This window comes from Heteronotia binoei, chromosome 5 (assembly GCF_032191835.1).
Source record: "Heteronotia binoei isolate CCM8104 ecotype False Entrance Well chromosome 5, APGP_CSIRO_Hbin_v1, whole genome shotgun sequence".
Classification (NCBI taxonomy): Eukaryota; Metazoa; Chordata; class Lepidosauria; order Squamata; family Gekkonidae; genus Heteronotia; species Heteronotia binoei.
This window is the reverse complement of record NC_083227.1, coordinates 21,956,864-21,980,755: the sequence shown is the minus strand read 5'-3', so window position 1 is coordinate 21,980,755 and position 23,892 is coordinate 21,956,864. Positions and strand designations below refer to the sequence as shown.

Below are 23,892 nucleotides of genomic sequence, written 5' to 3'. Positions count from 1 at the left end.
GAGCTTTATTATGGCGGGGAAAGAGGGAGCCCTTTAGCTTTTGGCATAGGAGAGGGGCCCAACAATATAGTCATCCAGGATGCCTCCTTGCCTGTAAAACAGGAAGAACGGTGGCCTCAGGTCGTATCAAGAGTCCATTTTAGAAGCCTTCCTGGTCTCAGCCCATCTCCCTGTCTTCCAAGCCAAACTTTTTAGATATGAAGCTGCCTTTGACCCTGTGTCCATGAAAGTCAGTATTGCCTACTCAGACTGGCAGCGGCTCTCCTGAGTCTGAAGGTGAGGTTGTTCACGCCTATTTGCCTGAGCCCTTTTTAGTTGGAGATGCCAGGGATTGAACCTGAGACCTTCTGCTTACCAAGCAGATGCTCTACCACTGAGCCACTGTCCCTCTTCCTTGGCAGCGAAGTGACTCTTGGTATCTCTTCTTGCCTCTTTCAGCAGAGAGCAGAGTTCTGAGTGAGATCAAAATAGAGAGCTTCGAGGATGCGGATTCGGAGGCGGGAGGCTCTTTTGACGCCATGACGGAAGACTCCACGGAGGCCTTTCCGAGCCCCGAGGTGGGCGAAGAGAGCCCCAGGAGGAAGCTGCGCCCGAGGGAACCTCCAGGCAGGAAGCAGGAAGGACCCGTGCCACAAAGGACTCCAGTGCAGCTTCGCGGGAGGAAATCCTTGCCGGCGACAAGCAAAAAGCAGAAAGAGAAGAAACACCAGTGCAAAGAGTGCGGGCATCGTACTTACTACTTGTCGGACATGCTGAGGCACATGAGCTGCCACAACCCGAAAAGGCCCTACCGGTGCTCCGAGTGCGGAAGAACTTTCTCAAAGCTGGCCACTTTGGAGACTCACCAGAAGATCCATGCGCCTGCTTCCCGGCTCAGGCCTGGGAGAAAACCCTTAGGCCGTCCAGGAAAGAGCAACCACTTCGGCTCCAGGCGGGGAAGGAGACCGGCCACGGCTCCTGCCTTTGCCAAGCCTGCCGATGTCCACTTAGAAGAGAAGCCTTTCCGGTGCCAGGACTGCGGCCAAAGCTTCAGGTGGATGTCGAGCCTGTGTAGGCACTGGAGGATCCGCGGCTGCCAAAGGAACCCAGGTCATTTCAAGCGTGGAGGTGAGTTGCAGTGACTAATAGAGCCTGGTGGCTGCTTAGACATTTTCATTTTATCTTTTATCTTCCCTCAGTCAGCATCTTCAGAACAATAGGAGAGCGGTGTTACCTCGAAGCCAGGGATGGCCAAACTGTGGCTCTTTTGCACAAACTGTGTGGCTCTTGAAGTCCCCACTGCCCTGTTGGCCAACTTGGAGAAGTCATTTGTCTCTTTAAATCACTTCTCCAAGCTAAGCCAGCTGGCATCTTGGAATGCATTTAAAGTTGCTTTTCTTCCGCCTCTTCCTCCCTCCTCCCATCTGTTTGATTTCTTTCCCCCTTCCTTCATTCCTGTCTTCCTTCCTTGTGGCTCTCAAATATCTGATCTTCGTGTCTTGCGGCTCTCAAATATGTAACGTTTATTCTGTGTGGCTCTTACACTTAGGAAGTTTGGCCACCCTCGCTCTAAGCTGAGTTAGCGTGAGCTAGCTCACAGATATTTAGCCTCCAGCTTACGCATTTTTGTCTTGGCGCAGGAAGGATGACCCCAGAGCACAATAATTTACGCAGTAGCTCACAACTTTAATGTCAGCTGCTCACAACTTTAAAGCAAGTAGCTCACAAAGTAGAATTTTTGCTCACAAGACTCTGCAGCTTAGAGGGAACATGGAAGGGAGAGCCCTGCGGGATGAGGCCAGTGGCCCATTAAGTCACACAGTGGCCCACCGGTTCCTCTGGACGGCCAACAAAAGGGCATAGAGGCCAAGGCCTTCCCTTCGTTTTGCCTCCTGCTCTGGGATTCAGAAGCCTCTGAATGTGGAGGTTTCCCTCAGTCAGCATGCCTAGTAGCCACTGATAGAATTCTCCTTCACGAATCTTATCTAATCCCCCTTTGAAAGCTGTTAATAAAGGCCATCTATACATCCTCTGGCAGCAAATTCCACATCTTAATCACTCTGTAAAGCAGTATTTCCGTTTGTCTGACCTGAACCCACTGCCCGTCAGCTTTGTCGGATGCCCTTCAATTCTAGTACCTTGAGGGGGGTGGGAGTGAGAGAAATTCTCTTTAACCCTCTCCACCCCGTGCATAACATTAGAAACCTCTGTAATGTCCCCTCCCCCTCGGTCATCTCTTTTCTGAACTGGAAAGTCCCAGGCTCTTCAGCCTTTCCTCATAGGAAAAGTGCATCCAACCCCCTAATCATCTTGGCAGCAGGTGCTGCCACAGCACAAGGATCTCAGGGGTTTACTGAAATGAGCTGTAGCGGCCATTTTGTGGCTGGCTCTGCCTCCCGAGGCGACCATTTTGTGACTGCTCCTCTCGTCAGAATTCTGAATGTGCCTACAGGCTCAGAGAAGGTTGAGGGAAGCTGATCTAGTTCATCACCTTCTGGCAAATCAGATTCCCACCTGCAAGCAGAGGTCAAAGGCCAAAACCCTTCCTCTGTAGTCCCCCCCCCCAAGAACCGTTACGTAGTTACTTTATCTGAATGTTGAGGTTCCACTAAATCAGCGGTACAATTGTGCACTTTATTACTACTAGTTTGGTGTAATGGTTAAGTGTGCAGATTCAGGTTTGATTCCCCACGCCTCCACTTGCAGCTGCTTGAATGGCCTTGGTTCAGCCATGGCTTCTCTCAGAGCTTTCTCAGCTCCACCGACCTTACAGGGTGTGTGTTGTAGAGGAGGAAGATAAAGAAGATAGTAAGTCACTCTGAGATTCAGAGTGGAGGATGGGATATAAATCCAATGTCATTATTTTCTTCTTTTTCTTACGTTGTAATATATAATAAAATAACTATACAACTTACGACCCAGTTGCTAACAGGCCACGGACTAGGGGTTGGGGGCCCCTGCACTAAATCATTGCGGCTAATAAGCCGTTTATGGACCTGACCTATGAATTAACCTTCCATCTCTCAATTCTCCGTCCCTGCAGCCATCGAAGACAGGATTGAATCAAAAGATGGGCTCGCAGCATTGCTAGGGAAATCCCCAGCTAACTTTTCGCAGGCCCCCAGGGCTTGCAAGGTGACGCCCGCCTCCTCCAGGCTGCGTCCCAGGAAGCCTGAAGTGGACCCCCCAGAAGCCTCCACAGGTCCAAAAGTGAAGAAGCACGTGTGCAAAGAGTGTGGGCGAAAATGCACAAAGATATCAGACCTCATTCAGCACATGAGGATTCATACAGGCGAAAAACCCTACGAGTGCGAGAAATGTCAGAGGGCTTTCAGATGGTCATCGAATTTCTTGGCCCACCGGCGGAAATGTCACGTGAAGAGACCTGCTTTCAGTGCCACTCCTGAAGACCACCAGGGGATGGACACAGGTGGGTGAAATGGGTCGGTGCAGGTCCTTGACCTAGCTCATTAGGTCTGCAGAAGTGTTGCTTTTTGTTAGAGATCAGCCAGGTGCCTCCCAAGCTGTACGGCAACAGATTTGAAAGCGAGCAAAGAAATAAAAGGGGAGAGTGGGTGGGTTTTGCCCATTTTTCCTTCTGTGACATTCAAGTGGGAAAAGCCGTTGGCTCCGTCTCCATTGTTCACCCAGGGCTTTTTTTTTAGCAGGAACTCCTTTGCATATTAGGCCACACACCCGGATGTAGCCAATCCTCCTGGAGCTTGCAGTACGTCCTGTACTAAGAGCTCGGTAAGCTCTTGGAGGATTGGCTACATCAGGGGGGTGTGGCCTAATAGGCAAAGGAGTTCCTGCTACAAAAAAACCCTGGTTCCACCCCTTCATTTGCATTGAACTAGCTTGACTTTAATTCCTCGTGGCCCTCTAGGTAACTGACGCTTGCTCAGTGACCTTCTGCAGCTCTTCTGAACATGGTTCTTCCAATGCTCCCTCTGAGCTGTGGAGTCTTGTGAGCAAAAATTCTACTTCGTGAGCTACTGACATTAAAGTTGGGAGCTCTTAAATAATAATAATAATAAATTTTATTTATATCCCGCCCTCCCCGCCCAGGCAGGCTCAGGGCGGCTAACAACATATTCATACAAAAGTTATACAATAATTTTAAAATCAGCATTATCTTAAAAACCATTCTAATTTACAGTCGACATAATTTAACAGTAACAGTGGTGTTCCTGGCGCTATTCTGTCTGTTTGCATGATGGCGAAGATCACTGAGACAAAAGTCACTTTGGCGGATCCATCAGTTCGGTGATCCTTAATCAGCAGTCTGCAAAGGCCAGCCTAAAAAGGATGGTCTTGCAGGCCCTGCGGAATTGGTCAAGACTCCGCGGGGCCCGCACCTCTTCCAGGAGCTGGTTCCATAGGCATGGAGCTGCAATGGAGAAGGCCCGTGCGCGGGTGTTCTGCAATTTCGCCTCCTTTGGCCCGGGGATAGTCAGCTTGTTCTTCCCTGCTGACCTCAGTGCTCTCTGGGGCTCATATGGGGAAAGATGGTCCCTCAGGTAGGCAGGTCCTCGACCATATAGGGCTTTAAAGATAATAACCAGCACTTTGTAGCGAACCCGGTATGTAACTGGCAGCCAGTGCAGTTTGCGCAGCCCTGGCTATATATGCTCCCACTTTGGGAGTCCTAGTAACAGCCTAGCCGCCGCGTTCTGCACCAGCTGCAGCTTCCAGGTTCGACACAAAGGCAGCCCCATGTAGAGGGCATTACAGTAGTCCAATCTTGAGGTGACCGTCGCATGAATCACTGTTGCTAGGTCCCGACACTCCAGGAAAGGGGTCAACTGCCTTGCCCGCTTCAGATGAAAAAACGCCGACTTGGCAGTGGCTGCTACCTGGGCCTCCATTGATAATGAAGGCTCCAGTAGAACTCCCAGGCTCTTGACTTGGTGCACCGCTTTCAGCGGTGCACTGTCAAAAACCAGGAGAGATATTTCCCTTCCTAGAGCGCTGCAGCCCACGCAAAGGACCTCTGTCTTCATCGGGTTCAGCTTCAGCCCACTCAGCCTAAGCCAGGTTGCCACGGCCTGCAGTGCCTGGTCCAGATTCCCTGGGACGCAGTCAGGCCGGTCATCCATTAGCAGATAGAGCTGGGTGTCATCTGCATATTGATGACAACCAAGCCCAAACCTCCGGGCAATCTGAGCAAGGGGGCACATGTAGATGTTAAATAACATCGGGGAGAGAACTGCTCCCTGGGGCACCCCACAGTCTAGTGTGCGCCTCTGGGACAGTTTGCTCCCCGATTGCCACCCTTTGTCCCCGTCTTGCAGAGATTAGTTTGCTCTGGAGCCATTTTTCCTGCGTGAAGACAAAAATGTGTGAGCTGGAGGCTAAAAAACAGTGAGCTACAGTATGTCACAGAAGTGAGTACACACCCTCACATTTTGTAAATATTTAAGTATGTCTTTTCATGTGACAACACTGAAGAAATGACGTCTGGCTACAATGTAAAGTACTGAGTCTACAGCTTGTAAAGCAGTGTAAATGTGCTGTCCCCTGAAAATTACGCAACACACAGCCATTAATGTCTAAACTGCTGGTAACAAAAGTGAGTACACCCCTAAGTGATAATGTCCAAATGGGGCCCAAAGTTTCAATATTTTGTGTGGCCACCATTATTTTCCAGCACTGCCTTAACCCTCTTGGGCATAGAGTTCACCAGAGCTTCTCAGGCTGCCACTGGAGTCCTTTTCCACTCCTCCATGACGACGTCATGGAGCTGGTGGATGTTAGAGACCTTGTGCACCTCCACCTTCCGTTTCAGGATGCCCCACAGATGCTCAATAGGGTTTAGGTCTGGAGACATGCTTGGCCAGTCCATCACCTTTACCCTCAGCTTTTTTAGCAAGGCTGTGGTCATTTTGGAGGTGTGTTTGGGGTCGTTATCATGTTGGAATACTGCCCTGCGGCCCAGTCTCCAAAGGGAGGGGATCATGCTCTGCTTCAGTATGTCACAGTACATGTTGGAATTCATGGTTCCTTCAATGAACCGTAGCTCCCCAGTGCCGGCAGCACTCATGCAGTCCCAGACCATGACATTCCCACCACCATGCTTGACTGTAGGCAAGACACACTCGTCTTTGTACTCCTCACCTGGTTGCTGCCACACACACTTGACACCATCTGAACCAAATAAGTTTATCTTGGTCTCATCGGACCACAGGACATGGCTCCAGAAATCCATGTCCTTAGTCTGCTTGTCTGCAGCAAACCATTTGTGGGCTTTCTTGTGCATCTTTAGAAGAGGCTTCCTTCTGGGACGACAGCCCTGCAGACCAATTTGGTGCTGCGTATGGTCTGAGCACTGACAGGCTGACCCCACCCCTTCAGTCTCTGTAGCAGTGTCATGGTCTGGGGCTGCATGAGTGCTGCCGGCAATGGGCAGCTACAGTTCATTGAGGGAACCATGAATGCCAACATGTACTGTGACATACTGAAGTAGAGCATGATCCCCTCCCTTTGGAGACTGGGCTGCAGGGCAGTATTTCAACATGATAGCACACCTCCAAAATGACCACTGCCTTGCTAAAGAAGCTCATCCCCCCGCGCAGCCTTGCTGTCCCCCGTTTAAGCCTCGCCGTCCCCCCTGTGCACAGCCTCGCTGTCCCCCACTTTAAGGCTGGGGAAGTTGCCATGAAGCACTTTCCAGGCCGACCTCTCCCGCCCCCTGCTTATCATCTGATCCAATAAGAGGGGAAAACAGCGGCAGCAGCAAGCAACTGGCTAAGCCGTAGTTTTCCCGGCCGTTTGGATCAGCTGATCGGGGACAGGGGAGGTCAATCTGGAAGGCACGTCACCTTCCCTGGCCTTAAAAGTAGTAAAAACAGGAGGCAGTGAGACTGCACGGGGACGGACGGCAAGGCTGTGGGGGGCGGGGCAGAGGAGGGAGGAGGAAATGGGGGAGGCGGTGCCACGGAGGGCGAAGAGGCACCATGAGGGGGGGGGGGGAGCGGCCGCTGGCTCTGGGGCCAGTCCCTGGGATAAAAAAGGTTGGGAGCCTCTGCTCTAAAGAGCTCACTTGGCTCCACCTACCTCACAAGGTGTCTGCTATGGAGAGGGGAAAGGAAGGGGATTGTAGGCTGCTCTGAGGCTCCCAAGAGGAGTGCTGGGGTAGAAATGCAGTCTTCTTTTTTCTTCTACTGGGCTGGTATGCTAGGATGTGCAGTAGTCATGAGATTCTTACGGTTGATGGGCATTGTGAATGTGGCTCTATACGACCCACAGAGTGAAGACTAATTTTCTAAAATTGTGTGTGTGGGTGCCATGGTGGCCTTGACACCTTTCTTGGTGTCCACAAAGTGTTTTTAGGAAGTGGGCAGAACCAAATGGGGCTACTGGCCATTAGATATTTTGATTGGCTATATAGATTTTAAAAAAAAACGCTGCCACCCCAGCAGGAAGATTTTTTTAAACATATAAGTTTACTGAAAATTCCAGGTTGTACAGAACTCTGTTGAAAGTAGTATCAAGTAGATTAATTGCACACATAACAAAATTGTACTGTGCTTAAAGTACTATAGTATGTATAATCTTGTAGAACATATTATTTAGCATTTAAGATAAAGTCCAGTTTGTCAATAAATACATACCAGTGTATATGTATGTATGTGTGTATATGCATACACACACACCCCTTAGCTTCTAAAGTTCACAGGATCTTAATAAAAATGGGTTTCCAGACCTTAAGACTTGGATTTCTGGTTCTGATAAGCTGATTAAAACCTCCATATTCAGAGGCACTAGATCTCCGAATCCCAGTGCCAGGAGGCAACATCAGAAGTCCTCGGCCTCTGCGGCCTGTTGGGCGTCACTCCAGAGGAACTGATTAACTGCTGTGAGAGATAGGACGCTGGACTAGATAAACCCCCTGGTCTGATCTTATGTTTTGATGTTCTTCTACCTAAAAAAAGGTAAAGGTAGTCACCTGTTAAAGCACCAGTCGTTTCTGACTCTGGGGTGATGTTGCTTTCACGTTTCCATGGCAGACTTTTTGCGGGGTGGTTTGCCATTGCCTTCCCCAGTCATCTACACTTTCCCCCCAGCAAGCTGGTTATTCATTTTACCAACCTCGGAAGGATGGAAGGCTGAGTCAACCTGGAGCCGGCTACCTGAATGAGCTTCTGCTGGGATCGAACTCAGGTCTGCGGCTTTACCACTCTGCGCCACGGGGCTCTTCTCTTCTACCTACCATCAGTTTTAAACCAAGTTATTGATTTTAACTAGTGATTTTTAATGCATTTTGCTGTATTTTTGTTATTTACACTGGGCCAACCCCACCCCCTTCTCCGATAGGCTTGCAAAGTTGTCATTTATTCCTTTACCGTCCTCTGCAGGCAATGAACAACCGTGTGAAATAAAAGAGGAAGACATCAAATCGGAAGATCAGTACGGCACGTGGCCAGAAGAGAGCTCAGGGGGCCAGGCTTACGAGCTGAGATCCGCATTCACGGCGCAGCCCAGCGAGCATCAAGATGGGGGACAGGAGGAGGAGTCTGTCCCGCCCAACAAAAGTACTTTTTCCATAAAAAGACCAACAGGCTATACAAGAAAGAAGAGGTTCCCATGCTTGGAATGTGGGCGCAAGTTCCTGAGGCTGTCGAACATGCTTCTCCACACACGAGTCCACAGTGGAGAGAAACCCTACGAATGCTACGATTGCGGGAAAACATTCCGGTGGGCGTCAAACCTTTCGGAGCACAAGAGAAGCCACAGGTGCTGCCCAAAGGAGCCTGCTCCTAGCCCCGGTCTGGCAGAATGTGACGTAATACTGGAAGGTGGGTATGTTGTAGAATAGTCCAGTGAATGACTTTCTGTCCTCCAGTTTGGAAGGGGTAGGCATTCTGTATCATTTTTTTTTACCACAGGGGGTAGAGATGTAAGCTTTTTGGACCAAGAATTGCAGTTTGTGTTCTCTTCCTTTCATTCAGTTTGGTGTAGTGGTTAAGTGTGCAGACTCTTATCTGGGAGAACCGGGTTTGATTCCCCACTCCTCCACTTGCACCTGCTGGAATGGCCTTGGGTCAGCCATAGCTCTGGCAGAGGTTGTTCTTGAAAGGGCAGCTGCTGTGAGAGCTCTCTCAGCCCCACCCACCTCATAGGGTGTCTGTTGAGGGGGAAGAAGATAAAGGAGATTGTGAGCCACTCTGAGATTCAGTGGAGGGCGGGATATAAATGCAATATCATCATCTTCTACAATATGTGCTTATCAGGGCTTTTTTTGTAGCATGATCTCATTTGCAGATTAGGCCACACACCCTGATGTAGCCAATCCTCCAAGAGCTTACAGTAGGCCCTGTAAGAAGAACCCTGTAAGCTCTGGGAGGATTGGCTATATAAGACAGGTGTGGCCTAATATGTAAAGGAGGTCTTCTCCCCCCCCCCCCCAAAAAAAAAAAAGCCTTGGTGCTTGTCTGCACATCATCTCTTGGGTTTCAGTTTAGCGGTTGAAGAGGAGAGGAGGGGGCTGTAGCTCAGTGGCAGAGCATCCATAGGGGATGCAGAAGGTCATAGGTTCAAATCCCTAGCATCCCCCCAATTAAAAGACCGAGGGAGTAGGTAACGTGAAAGACTTCTCCCTGAGACCCTGGAGAGCCACTGCCCGTCTGAATACACAATAATCTTCGTGGTCTGATTCAGAGTAAGGCAGCTTTGTGTGTGTGTGTGTATGAGAAGATGACGACTGTAGATTTATACCCTGCCTTTCTCTCTGAGTCTCAATGCGGCTCACAATTTCCTTTACCTTCCTCCCCCACAACAAACACCCTATGAGGTAGGTGAGGCTTAGGGAGCTCTAACAGAAGCTGCCCTTTCAAGGACAACTCCTGCGAGAGCTATGACTGACCCAAGGCCATTCCAGCAGCTGCAAGTGGAGGAGTGAGGAATCAAATTCGGTTCTTCCCAGATAAGAATCCACGCACTTAACCACTATACCAAACTGGCCACATGTCTGAACTCTTTCCCCTTCTATCCTTGCAGATGAAGAAGAGTTGATCCACAGTGTGGAGAGGAATTTTCAGAAGGGCGGGGCGTTGCCAGAAGACTCCCAAGACGCTGCCTCTGACAGCACTGAGGATTGTAAAATCAGGGCCGCCTCAAAGCCCCATCCAAGGATGCGGGCAGGGAGGCGTCAGGGCATGTCCGCTCAGTGTCTGAAAATGGCCGCCATCGCAAAGAAAAGCAAATACAGCCAAAAGGAAAGAAAACACAAGTGTACCGTCTGCGGGCACAGAGCCTATTACTTATCCGACTTGCTGAGGCACATGAGAGTCCACACAAGGGAGAGGCCGTACAAGTGCCTGGAGTGTGGCAAAACCTTCACCCAGAATTCGGCCCTTCTTTTCCATCAGAGAAAGGACATGTGCGGCAGCAATCCCAGCAACGGCAAAGGCCTGGCGAAGAGCGTCACAGCCCGCAAAGGGGAGGTAAATCCCAGAGGCCGGAAAAGAACTCATAAATTAGCTGGCCTTGGGAAAGGAAAGCGGAGTTGCCCAGAGAGGGAGAAGCGCTTTGTATGCGAGGAGTGCGGGCAAGGCTTTACGTGGAGTTCGAATCTCTCCAGGCACCGGAAACTCCATGGGCTCTTAAATAACACACCAGATGCAGGTTAGTGAGTGGGCTGTTGGGTGGTGAAATGAAGACTTGACACACTTTTCTTTTCTGCAAAAATTTGATGACTAGTTTTGGTCTCTTACCCCCTCCCCCGCAAAAAAAGGTGGGAAGGGGGGGGGTACAAAGTACCAGAAGTCTGATATTGTTTGTGTAGACGGTATTAAAAGTACATAAAATAGTTAAAGAGTTTTGCTGGTTTTTTTCTGTTACAATGAATTCATTGAGCTGATGGGTTGTTTTTTAATGTTTTTTCACAGGCTTGTTGTACTATGTTGCACTGTGTAGGTATCAGGTTTTTTGAGCCTTGGGTATATTATTTTAATTTGCATACGTTTGAAAATCTTGGTCTGCCTTAATGCGGCTAGTATTTATTATTCATTATTCAGTATTGTTAATAACAGACCTTCAGACTTCCCAATGCAAGGTTATGTGACTAATGGAGATGGAAGTCTTTGTGTTTGCACTGTACACTGTTTGTTTTGGAAAATCTTGCTTTTCCAAATTGATTGTAAAAGATTTCCTACAACTGATGAAGATTTATACTGAAACAGGAGAATAGCTGGCAATCCCGTCTCTCTTGTGGGTCCTCCTTCAACTTGTTTATTTCTTAACACCACCATTCCACAGCTGTTTTTTTCAATTGCAAAGATTTTGGCACACGTTACTGCAATTGTGAATGTATGTAATTGCTGATTTTGAAAAGAATACTTATTACTGTGATCTTAATCATTACTATTGTTACATATGTTAATGTCTTCATAATTTTGTAAGTACAACTGGTTTTCATATTTTTGCAATTTTAACAACTGTAATGTGGTCACTATACACACATTTAACACCTTCTACACAAATATTATTAGACTTCTGGTACTTAGTACTTCCCCCACCCCTCTTTTTTCCATTCAATCAGAGGTTTTGTATCTTTTTTTTTTTTGTTAGCTGGTTTTGGTGTACCACTAGCAGTTCTCTAGGTTTTTTCCACCTCCACAGGTATCTTTGGGGCTCCAGAAGAAAAAGGAAAGGGATTTAAGCTCATCCCATTCCTCGTGAGAGCCAGTTTGGTGTAGTGGTTAAGAACGCAGACTCTAATTTGGCAGAATTGGGTTTGATTCCTTACTCCACGTGCAGCTGCTGGCGTAACCTTGGGTCAGTCGCAAGTTCTGTCGGAAGTGATCCTCTTGAGCGGTTTCTGCAAGAGCTCAGCCCCGCCTTCCTCACAGGGTAGCTGTTCTGGGAAAGGGAAAGGAGATTGTAAGCCGTTCTGAGACTCCCAAGTGTAGAGTCAGGATATAAATCCAATCTCTTCTCTCCTTCTGGTGGAGACATCTGTGGCCAAAACAGACTGGGGAGTCCTTTGGGGACTCTGTTCTTTCTTTCTCAGCTTGCCATACCCCAGTTGCCTGTAAGCAGTATTCCCTCTAAGCTGAGTTAGTGTGAGCTAGATCACAGTTTTTTAGTCTCAAATGCACACATTTTTGTCTTAGCTCAGGAAATAGGGCCCCAGAGCGAACTAACTTATGTAGTAGCTCACGGCTTTAATGCCAGTAGCTCACAAAGTAGAATTTTTGCTCACAAGACTCCACAGCTTAGAGGGAGTACTGCCTGTTAGCCCATCTCAGTGTCTTTGGCTTCCTGAGACACTGTGTCCTTTTCAGAGATAACGGCCAACATTAATGTCTTAGACTTCAGTTTGATTAATTAAGCAATTCCACAGTCCACAGTTTTGAATTGCAATCAGGTTTTTTCTCCCTTACCCCCCCCAAGCCCCCCCCCCTAATGTAAGCTTGTCTAACTTTCTGTACCCATAACTGAATCTTTGGAAACGTATCCTGTCTCTAGGAATCTAGCAAACACATTGGAAAGGCAACATTATGGAATGAAGAAGCCAAGTGTAGATCTTCCTCTTCAATATTTGTTCCTGCTATAGCAGGGGTGGCCAGACTTGCTTAATGTAAGAGCCACATAGAATTAACATCAGATGTTTGAGAGAAGGAAGGAAGGAAAATAGATGGGGAAGGAGAGGTGGAAAGAAAGCAATTTTAACTTTAAATGTATTTCCACCAGCTGGCTTGGCTTGGAGGAGTGATTTAATGGCTTCTCCAAGCCAGCTGAAGGGGTGGGGTGGGGTGGGCTTCGAAAGCCACACTATGCATGAAAGAGCCACAGTTTGGCCACCCCTGTGCCTACTGCATTAGATTAGAGAATGCCTGAATACATTGGCATTGCCTGATAAAACCAGTTTCTGAAGAGGTGTCAATGGACCATTCAGGGCTTGGAGGCCCAGCTGGCTTACATTTCTCTTGTGTTTCTGTTTGTTCCTTCACTGCGGCGGGATCTCATGTTTACTTCTCTGTATCCCCCCCCCCCCTCAGGCAACAGGAAGTCGAACAAGATGGTAGAGAATTCAACACAGGCAAGAGCCACTCTGAAGAGGATGGGCGGCACGTCTGCGGAAATAACCCCCGGGGTCGCTTCTGTGACCGTCGTGATTAATGACGGAGGCTGGAAGTCCAAGAACCAGCCCGGTAAGAAACCGGCAGCGGGTAACGCAAAGGGAAACGGGGCGGCGTATCATTACGCTTCCGGACTCGCAGCTGCTGAGAAGGCCCGTGCCAAAAAGAAGCATCAGTGCAAATACTGCAACAAGTCATTTGCAATAAAATGTCACCTCACTGACCACGAAAACAGCCACACGGGAGCCAAGCCGTACGAATGCGACGATTGCGGGAGACGCTTTGCTTGGAAGGCGAAGATGTACCGCCACAAGAAGATCCACACCGGCGTGAAAGCCTATCAGTGCCCCGAGTGCGACAAGTCCTTCTTTCGGAAAGACGGCTTGATGGTCCACCTGAAATCCCACGGCTCCACCTGTGCGTACAAATGCTTGCAGTGCGGCAGGCGGTTCAGCGAGCGGGAGCAGCTGTTCAGGCACCAGAAGAGCCACACGGGGCAGCACCCTTACGAGTGTGAGGAGTGCGGGCAAGGTTTTGGCCAGAAAGACATTTGGATCAGACACCAGCAGAAGCACGGAGGGAAGAAGCAATAGGAGCGAGCCGAGGACAGAGTGGACTCACAAAGACGTTTGCATGTGTTGTAATAACTGCCTCGGCGCCCCGTCCGCTTCTGAATTTGCGGAGTTTCCAAAACCCGTGTGGGCTCTCCCACCGTCAGGAACGCTTGAGCGGTGCTTCAATGGCGTCGCCTGTTCTGTTCTTCGATAAACTCTTCTACCAAAATCCCATCATCCCTAAGTCTTGTGTGCTGACAGAGTGGGTTTTTGTGTGTTTTTTTTTTAGGGGGGGGGGCGGGATTGTTTCCACTTCTGAGAAGTTGGCATTTTCCTGAAGATTCCGTAGTGCTTCAACAGCTGAGCTGATAACCTAAGGAAAGCTCCCTCAGTCAGCGGACGCCAGAACCCTTAAATTGTCAATAGATGGGGAGATAGCGAACATCACAGCCTGCATTTACCTCAGCTTCATCATTATCCCTTTGCCGGGAGGGAGAGGGCACATGTGACAAATTTTGCATTTGCTTTTGTTTGAATGCCAACCTTTGACACAGACATCCCCCCCCCCCCAGTAAACACCCTAATACATTATTCACATTTGGCTTCTTTTTAACATGGAGTTCTTCTGTCAGGAGGAAGAGTTCTTAGACATCAGGGAATTCATGGGGAAGGAGAAGCTGTGGTTATGGTCAAAAGGGAGGCCCTTGGACCTGAAGAGTTACGGCTCAGGGAAGATGCTCGGGAACTGCAACCCACGACACACCAGGGAATCAATTTGAGAGAGGAATCTTATGGATCACAATAAGGCCCTGCCCCCCGGGCCATGTGGATTCTAATCATAGGTGCACAATCCTTCCCCCCCACCCCAATTTGGCCCCTGCGCACCTAGTTAAAACAGGGATATTAGTCTGGTCTGTACATGCTGCCCCATAAAATGGTAGGGAGCAGAATCAACTGTTACATTATAAAGCTTCTATGGAGACCCCCTTTGCAGACTTCTCATGAAAGATGGTAAGACCCAGCCTTCCAGCTTCCATGGGCGAGACGCAGGGCTTCTTTTGTAGCAGGAACTCTTTTGCATATTAGGCCCCACACCCCTGATGTAGCCAATCCTCCATGAGCTTGCAGGGCTCTTAGTACAGGGCCTCCTGGAGGATTGGCTACGTCAGGGGTGTGGAGCCTAATATGCAAAGGAGTTCCTGCTACAAAAAAAAAAAACCCTGGTGAGGCGTATTCAGCATTTGTTTTATTCTAAAAGGGGATTAGGGAGACAACCTTTTCTCCTCATCCCTATCTGCAGCACTCTCCGGGGGGAGGGTGTGTGTGGCAGGGTTGCTGTTAAGCAGTTGCAGTAGTTACCTGTGTCTTTTGGCTGGCCTTCCTGTGCCTGTAAGGTCAACAGGCATCGGGACAGAATGCCTGTCTCCCATATTGTGAACGAAGTTGCCAATACACTTCTGCAAGGTACTGTTAGCCGGGGCTTTTTTTTTTGGGTAGAAGGAACTCCTTTGCATATGAGGCTGCACCCCCATGATGTAGCCAATCCTCCAAAAACTTACAGGGCTCTTCTTACAGGGCCTACTGTAAGCTCTTGGAGGATTGGCTACATCGGGGGGGTGCGGCCTAATAGGCAAAGGAGTTCCTGGTACAAAAAAATCCCTGCTGTTGGTGTTCAAGAGCAGACCAGGAAGTTCCCCCCCCCTCCTTGGTTGAAAACCCCAATGTGAAACTTCCACGTTCTCAGAACTTGATTCCCTTTGGTACTTTTTTGACCTTCCTGATCTCTCGACTTCCCCTTTTTTCCTTTTATTAGGTAGTTTTCTTTTTTAAAAAAAAAAATACTGTGAGCCTTCTTGGTTTTTTTTTTTTTTAGGTGTTTGTGATCGTAGTGCGTTTTAGATACTGTTAGGAATAATTCAGGGACGGTGGGAAAAGCTTTTGCCTGAGTAATTCCTGTGTTTCAAGGTGCCGTGGAAAGCGCAGGATCAGGGCCAGATGAGAAGCTATATATAGTCCTTAGTAGACCGAGGTGTACATGCTAGGATGATCCTTTTTTTTTCTTTTTTTCTTTTTTACACTCATTGAGCCACACAGACCTGTTGCTTGTAATAAAATCTGGCATGGTTGGTTTAGTTTTAATCAATAAATAGGTGTTTTACAATCACTTGGAGTTATGTGCCTTTTTAAAAAGTGTTTTTGTAATATTTTGGAAACTTGGCTTTAAGGATGCATGGATGTTGTCCGGCTTGAGTCAATGGCTTTGAATTCTATGGACGTTATAAAAGGAAGTCCTTCACCAAAAGGGTAACTAACCCATGGAATTCACTGCCACATGTTGCACATAGACAAAGTCCTCTTCCCAAACAAAAGACTTCCCAAATGACAGAGGCGCAGAAGAGATGATGTGCAGATTTCTTTTATTGTTTTTACATTAATGGGAGGAGAAAACAAACCATACACCCCGTTCTCCTCCGACCTTCCTTTACAAAACATAATCATTTTATACCTTCCTGTAAACAAAGGAAATTCAGTTGATTGGCTACAAAGTTCTCGCTTCTGGCAATATGCGGTATCTCATTGGCTTAAACCCATTTCTCTCAGGATGGGGCAATTCCTTAGGGAGTTCTTTGTTCTCTACTCCCAATCTCCCGTCTTCCTGGCATCCAGCATCTGCACGGAACTTTGTGGTTAGGTGTTCTTTTTAAAAATGTGCAGATGGCTTGGTTCCAGAGAATGTGTCAGTAAGTACAATCTCTACTGTGTGGGCATGATGGCTCCTTCAGGCTAGGAGGTCCTTCCTGAGGTAGGGAGAAAAGCTTTCCTTATCAAAGGATTCTAACAGAACTCTGGTAACCCAATTTTGCTAGAGAAGAGGCTTCCTTTGGTGCTTACCAAGGACTCTTTGTCCCCAGACCACTAGGCCTAGAATCCGCAGGAGAAGGTACTATATAGAGCAGAGGTCCATCAGTGGCTATTAGCCATAGGGTATAGATGGAACTCTCTTGTCTGGAGCAGTGATGCTCTGTATTCTTGGTACTTGGGGGGGGCACAGTGGGAGGACTTCTAGTGTCCTGGTCCCACTGATGGACCTCCTGATGGCACCTAGGTTTTTTGTCCACTGTGACACAGAGTGTTGGACTGGATGGGCCATTGGCCTGATCCAACATGGCTTCTCTTAGGTTCTTACTGCTTCCGCATGAAAGTACAGGATCTGGAAAAGCCAAGCTCAGCAGACCTTGCTTCTCTCTGTCCTTCCTTATGATGGCTATCTTAACAGCAAGAGTGAGCATGGTGGGCTTGATTACCTTTCACTGACTTCGCCTACATGTCTCCTACCAGCCTCCCTCAGGCATGGGTGAAGCCTCCACCTCCACCAGTCCTTTTGTCCACCCAAGATGGTCTCCTGCCTGGATTCAATTGTCTTTTGTTGCCCTTGTTATGGTCAAACTGCTGCTGGACTGAAGCGATCCATTCAAATGCCTGCTTGCTGTAAAACTTGATGAGTGACCTCGTGGAAGTCACTCACATGAACACCTGACACTGCCTTCTGTTGGAGCAGATCTGTTTATTCGGACTAGCAGCAGTTCTCCAGGGTCTCAGGCAGAGATCCTTCGCATCACCTACCAACTCAGTCTAAGAACATAAGAGAAGCCATGTTGGATCAGCCAGTGCCCCATCTGTGTGTGACACAGTGGCCAAACCCAGGTGCCATCAGGAGGTCCACCAGCAGGGCCATAGAATCATAGAGTTGGAAGGGATGTCCAGGGTCATCTAGTCCAACCCCCTGCACAATGCAGGGAACCCACAAATACCTACCCCAAATTCACAGGATTTTCATCGCTGTCAAATGGCCATCTAGCCTCTGTTTAAAAACCTCCAAGGAAGGAGAGGCCACCACCTCCTGAGGAAGCCTGTTCCACTGAGGAATCGCTCTAACGGTCAGGAAGTCCTTCCTAATGTTGAGCCGGAAACTCTTGATTTAATTTCAACCCATTGGTTCTGGTCCTACCTTCCGGAGCCCCAGAAAGCAATTCCACACCCTCCTCTAGATGACAGCCCTTCACGTACTTGAAGATGGTGATCATATCACCTCTCAGCGGCCTCCTCACCAGGCTAAACATGCCTCATAGGTCCTCATAGGACTTGGTCTGCAGACCCCTCACCATCTTCGTTGCCCTCCTTTGGACCTGTTCCAGCTTGTCTATATCCTCAAAATGTGGTGACCAAAACTGAACACAATGCTCCAGGTGAGGTCTTACCAGAGCAGGGCTAGTACTCCAGAAGCCCACCTGCTGTTGCCCTCTCCCAAGCAGCAAGAATACAGAGCATCGCTGCACCAGACATACTGTTCCATCTATACCAGGGGTGGCCATACTGGCTCGGGAGCCACATGTGGCTCTTGCGCACATATTGTATGGCTTTTGACGCCCCCACTGCCCCGTGGCTGGCAGCTTGGAGAATGCATTTAAAGGTAAAGTTGCTTCCTTTCCACCTCTCTCCCCCATCTACTCCTCTCAAACATTGATGTTCACGTCTTAGGGCTCTCGGACATCTGACGTTCACGTCTTGCAGCTCTCAAACATTTGACTTTCTTGTCTTGCACCTCTCAGACATTTGACATTCTGTTTGGCTCTTACGTTAAGCAAGCTTGGCCACCCTTGCAGTTAATAACCACCGATAGACCTTTGCTCCAGATGTTTATCCAATCCCCCGTTGAAGCTGTCTCTGCTTGTAGCCACCACCACCTCCCGCGTCCTACCTCCAAGGGTTATGGTGAAGATGAGTAAGAGAAAGTCATGTATGCCGCTGATCGTCTTAGAAGAAGAAAGGTGGGCAGAGGCAGTCTTCAGCAATGGACCACCAAGGCAGCTGCCTGGGCCCCATTCGAGGATCAGGCAGGTTGTCTGGGTTTGGTATTAGCTACCACCCACATTTCGTGGAGTCAGGGCTGCTCCTTGCTTAAGCTAAGGGAGAAGATTTTGGATTTATATCTCGCCCTATACTCTGAATCTTAGAGTCATCACAATCTCCTTTTCTTCCCCCACAACAGACACCCTGTGATGTAGGTGGGGCTGAGAGAGCTCTTGCAGCAGCTGCCCTTTCAAGGACAACTATGAGAACTACAGCTGACCCAGGGCCATTCCAGCAGCTGCAAGTGGGGAATCAAATCCAGTTCTCCCAGATAAGAGTCTGCGCACTTAACCACTACACCAAGCTGGCCCCTGAAGGGGGGTTGTTCCACTGTCCTGTGAGCAGCAATGGCAGTGCCAGTGATATTGGGGGCTCCTCTTGAACTTTATCCCAGAGCCCACGGAATCATTAAGACCCAAATGCACTAAATTGTACGGTTATCTCATTAATGGATTTGAAGCTGTCTGACCCGAAACTAGGCCCAACTAGCTCTGTGTGGGTTTTACCGATTAGCTCTCTGGAGTCTCAAGCAGAGATCATTCCTAGGGTTGCCAATCTCCAGGTCAGGCCTGAAGATCTGTTCACAACTGATCTCCAGCTGACAGAGATGAGCTCACCTGGAGAAAATGGCTACTTTGAAGAGTGGACTCTAGGGCATTGGACCCTGCTGAAACCCCTCACTAAATCCTGCCTTCTCCCAGATCCCCCTCCAAATATTTCCCAACATGGAGCTGGCAGCCCAAGTAATTCCCAATCCTAGAGAGCATTAAATGCAAGACGCTAGGGATTGAAACAGACACCTTCTGTGTACAAAGCCACAGTTCTTCCTCAAGAACTCTGAGCCTGCTTCGGCGAGGAGGGCGGGGTATAAATATGAGAAATAATAAATAATAGTTTTCAAAATTGTAAATTCTGCCGCATATGTTGTTGAAAGCCGCTCTGAGCCCTTCTTGGCAGAAAAAGCAGGATATAAATTGAATAAAATAATAATAAAAATTTTTAATAGGGGCCTCCTGGGGAGCAACCCCCTGACCTCCAAAGCATCTAGGCACCAGTGGGTGTCCGAAGGCTCCACCCAGAGTCATGCTCAAGCCTCTGAGGGTTTTTCAGGGAGTGGAGAGCCAGTTTGGTGTAGTGGTTAAGTGTGTGGACTCTTATCTGGGAGAATTGGGTTTAATTCCCCACGCCTCCATTTGCACCTGCTGGAATGGCCTTGGGTCAGCCATAGCTATTGCAGGAGTTGTCAATGAAAAAGGCAGCTCCTGGGAGAGCTCTCCCAGCCCCACCCACCTCACAGGCACTGTTCCCTCTAAGCTGCAGGTCCTGTGAGCAAAAATTCTACTTTGTGAGCTACTGCATAAATTATTGTGCTCTGGGGTCATTTTTCCTGAGCTAAGACAAAAAATATGTGAGCCAGAGGCTAAAAATCTGTGAGGTAGCTCGCGCTAACTCAGCTTAGAGGGAGCACTGCTCACCGGGTGTCTGTTGTGGGGGGAGAAGATATAGAAGATTGTAAGCTGCTCTGAGTAGGGTTGCCAAGTCCAATTCAAGAAATATCAGGAGACTTTGGGGGTGGAGCCAGGATCAAGGCTGTGACAAGCATCAATGAACTCCAAAGGGAGTTCTGGTCATCACATTTAAAGGGACGGCACACCTTTTCAATTCCTTCCTTTCATAGGAAATAATGAAGGATAGGGGCATCTTCTTTTGGGGCTCATAGAATTGGACCCCCTCATCCAATCTTTTTGAAACTTGGGAGGTATTTTGGGGAGAGGCACTAGATGCTATACTGAAAATTCGGTGCCCCAAAACACCCAAAAAACAGCCCCCCCCCCCAGAGCCACAGATACCCGCAGATCAATTCTCCAGGATTTTCTATGGGAATAAATCTCCATAGGGAATAATAGAGTTCCCAGCAGACATTTCCCTCCCCTCCCCCCGCTTTCTGATGACCCTGAAGCGGGGGGAGGGTCTCCAAACCGGGGGATCCCCTGCCCCCACCTGGGGATTGGCAACCCTAGCTCTGACTGTCTTGAGTTGAGAGGGAAGGGCGGGGTATAAATCTGCAGTCTTCTTTTGGTACCACTGCCATCCACTGGCCATTTTAGGAACTACCCATTGAGAAGGCCAATGTTTTCCATCTTCCTTTCCCTTTTCCATGTTGCCATTCAAAGGCCCCATCTTAACCTGGAGCCTTGACTGAGGCAAGGTTTCTCTCTCCCCACCCCCTCTCTCTTCATCCCAAACTTTTCCCAGCCTCCCAGGGACCCAGCTCTGCACGCCCATCCCTGCCTCTCCAAAAAAAAAAAGGTCTTATCTTGTGATATCTAGCAACGGGCTACCACAGGGAGGGCACACTACATTTGCACACACCCAGGAAACTAGCAATTTAGCACTTCCCTTCTCTGCCACCCATCCAGAATTGCGTATTTTAACGGTGGAGGTTTATGAGGCACGAAGAACTGCTACCAGCGCTCAAAATAGTTAAGAATTTATTAAAAGTAAATTCCTATGTGCCCTCTCAGCACAGCAATGGATTCAGCAAGGAATACAAAGAGTGTGAGACATGCAGTCCCTCTGCCCCTCACTTTGTGCATGCGCTAGCTGATCTTAGTCGAAGGCCTGCTCTTCAAGTCAGCCTGCCCTTTGTTTGCTCCACATAATAATGGTGGCCACCTGCTGCAGCTCCGGTGTGAGAGCGCTTCCCCCAAAATGGACCTTGCAGAAAGCACCCCTTTTCCTTTGTGCCAAGGGATTTCATTTCCATTTAATTGCCCCCTTGTCGGTCAAAGAATCCTTTACTGAAACCTCAAGGAAGCTACAAGCTAGCCAGGGATCCCCAGCCTTGTTGGGCACATTTGGAATTCTGACACAGCCACAAAATGGCTGCCACACAAAGCGGAGGCAGCCACAAAATGGCTGCCGCAGCTTCCCTTCAGTTAAGACCCTTGAGCTGCTGTGGGAGCTACTGCCAAAGCAATGTTTATTTAAAAAATCTGCACAGCCAATCAGAAACCTTGCAGGAGAACAGCCCCACTATATTGTGGGCATTAGGAAGTGTCAGTGGGCACCATGGTTACCATACTTGAGATCCTGATCTTGCCCCTCACACCCCCTGGTCTCTGGCCATTTCATTGTCTCCAACCAGGAAGGCCACTAGCATTTCCAAAGAGTTGATGGTTGATGCTTGGGAGCAACTGGCTTCCTGCCTGTCTTCAGCTAGGAGACAGTAAAAGCTTTTAAAACTCCATGTGGAGGTTTCATGGAGCCCAGACCGCCACATAACAAGCATTCCTTCACTGGCCCCATCAGGATAGCTTCAAAGGCAAAAGGAGAGGAAGAAAAATCCCTGCCCCCTGAGGAATTTACATGTACACATGAGAAGGAGTCCTGTGAGCACCGTTTATCAGTCGTGGCTGCCTGTCTTTTCCCCAGCACAGAGCTCATGACAACTTGGAGGGGGTGTGTGTTTTACACTGGAGGTCTGTTGCTGAGACCCAGACGTGACTTGCTTCAAAGTGACTACATCACGACCTGGGACTAAGCCTCTTTTCATACACCAGAATTTATCTCCAAAGTAAATGTGTGTCAGACTGGGTCACAACTTCAGGAAATCATTTCAACATCAGCAACGGACCTTTGTGTTTATTACAGTACTTGATGGTGTGCTCAAAGCAGTGTTCCCTCTAAGTTAACGAGAGCTAGCTCACAGATCTTTAGCCTCCAGCTCACACATTTTTGTCTTGGCTCAGGAAGGATGACCCCAGAGCACAATAATTTATGCAGTAGCTCACAACTTTAATGCCAGTAGCTCACAAAGCAGAATTTTTGCTCACAAGACTCTGCAGCTTAGAGGGAACATGGGCTCCGAGCACTTCATTTATTTATTTTATAGTATTTATATAATATTTCTATCCCACCCTCCCCTAATAGGCTCAGGGCAGCAAACAACAGTTAAAATAACATCTTGCAGTTGTCCTTACAATGACCTTGCATGGTAGGTCAGTGTTGTTTATACCCCACAGAGAATGGCTCACCTCAGACCACTAAAAAAAAGGTAAAGGTAGTCCCCTGTGCAAGCACCAGTCGTTTCCGACTCTGGGGTGACGTTGCTTTCACATTTTCATGACAGACTTTTTACGGGGTGGTTTGCCATTGCCTTCCCCAGTCATCTACACTTCCCGCCCCCCAGCAAGCTGGGTACTCAATTTTACCGACCTTAGAAGGATGGAAGGCTGAGTCAACCTCAAGCCGGCTACCTGAAACCAGCTTCCACTGGGATCGAACTCAGGTCGTGAGCAGAGAGTTCAGACTGCAGTACTGCAGTTTTACCATTCTGCACCACGGGGCTTCCCCAGTTCAGACCACTACCCTATTATAATTTTCTTGTAATAAATGCTGTTAGAAGAGTGTTAATATTTTCACCCTGACATTTCTTCTAACAACACTTCTGAGTAAATGGCAGATTCAGAATCTGAACACAGGACTCGCAGATTCATAGTACAGTGTCTTGGCTCCTTTCCCAAACTATGATTTGAAGAGAAAGAGATATGTAAGTGCCAGAGGTATTAAACAGAGAAAGACCTAAAGCAACTTCCTTCACACATGCATGAACAGCGTGTCTCGAAAGTTTCCATCTTTATTGGTTTCATAAATATTTCCTCAAGCATTGGCAGGAATCTTAATCTCAGGGCAGGTCTCCATCAAAAATTAAGATGAGAGAAATCAAAGATAACCAAGGCTTTTTTTTTGTAGGAGCTCCTTTCCATATTAGGCCACATATCCCTAAGGTAGCCAATCCTCCAAGAGCTTACAGAGCTCTTAGACATGTGGTCTAATATGCAAAGAAGTTCCTGCTACAAAAAAAACGCCCATAAGATAGCCTACTGCCTCCACAAAGGGCATTTGGGCAGGCCAAGGAGGTTTAAGAACATAAGAGAAGCCATGTTGGATCAGGCCAATGGCCCATCCACTCCAACACTGTGTTATACAGGTGCCATCAGGAGGCCCACCAGGGGGCCAGGACACTAGAAGCCCTCCCACAGTTCCCCCCCGCAAGCACCAAGAATACAGAGTATCACTTGCACCAGACAGAGAGTTCTATCAATAGCCACTGATGGATCTCTGCTCCAAATGTTTATCCAATCCCCTCTTGAAGCTGTCTATGCTTATAGTTGCCACCACCTCCTGTGGTGTGTTAATCACCATGTGTTAATCACTCTTTGGGTGAAGAAGAGGTTTATTTACTTCTAAAACCAGCCACAGTTCCCCCCCATCAGGAAAGTGGCATGGTATAGCCCAATCTTGTCAGATTTCAGAAGCTAGGCATGGTCACTGCTTGGATGGGAGACCGCCAAGGAAGG

The 23,892-nt window shown here is 48.4% G+C and overlaps 1 protein-coding gene across 1 annotated transcript in view; it reads left to right on the top strand.

The window, feature by feature from the left end:
• The window catches only part of LOC132571150 (zinc finger protein 287-like), a 39,596-nt gene extending 23,814 nt beyond the window's left edge, over positions 1–15,782 (top strand). The window contains exons 5-9 of the mRNA XM_060237825.1: positions 439–1,107; positions 3,023–3,409; positions 8,337–8,777; positions 9,979–10,605; positions 12,984–15,782. Coding sequence (XP_060093808.1) covers positions 439–1,107; positions 3,023–3,409; positions 8,337–8,777; positions 9,979–10,605; positions 12,984–13,657 — 2,798 coding nt within the window. The 3' untranslated portion in view covers positions 13,658–15,782. The remainder of the gene's footprint in view (positions 1–438; positions 1,108–3,022; positions 3,410–8,336; positions 8,778–9,978; positions 10,606–12,983) is intronic.
• The last annotated feature ends 8,110 nt before the right edge of the window (positions 15,783–23,892 follow it).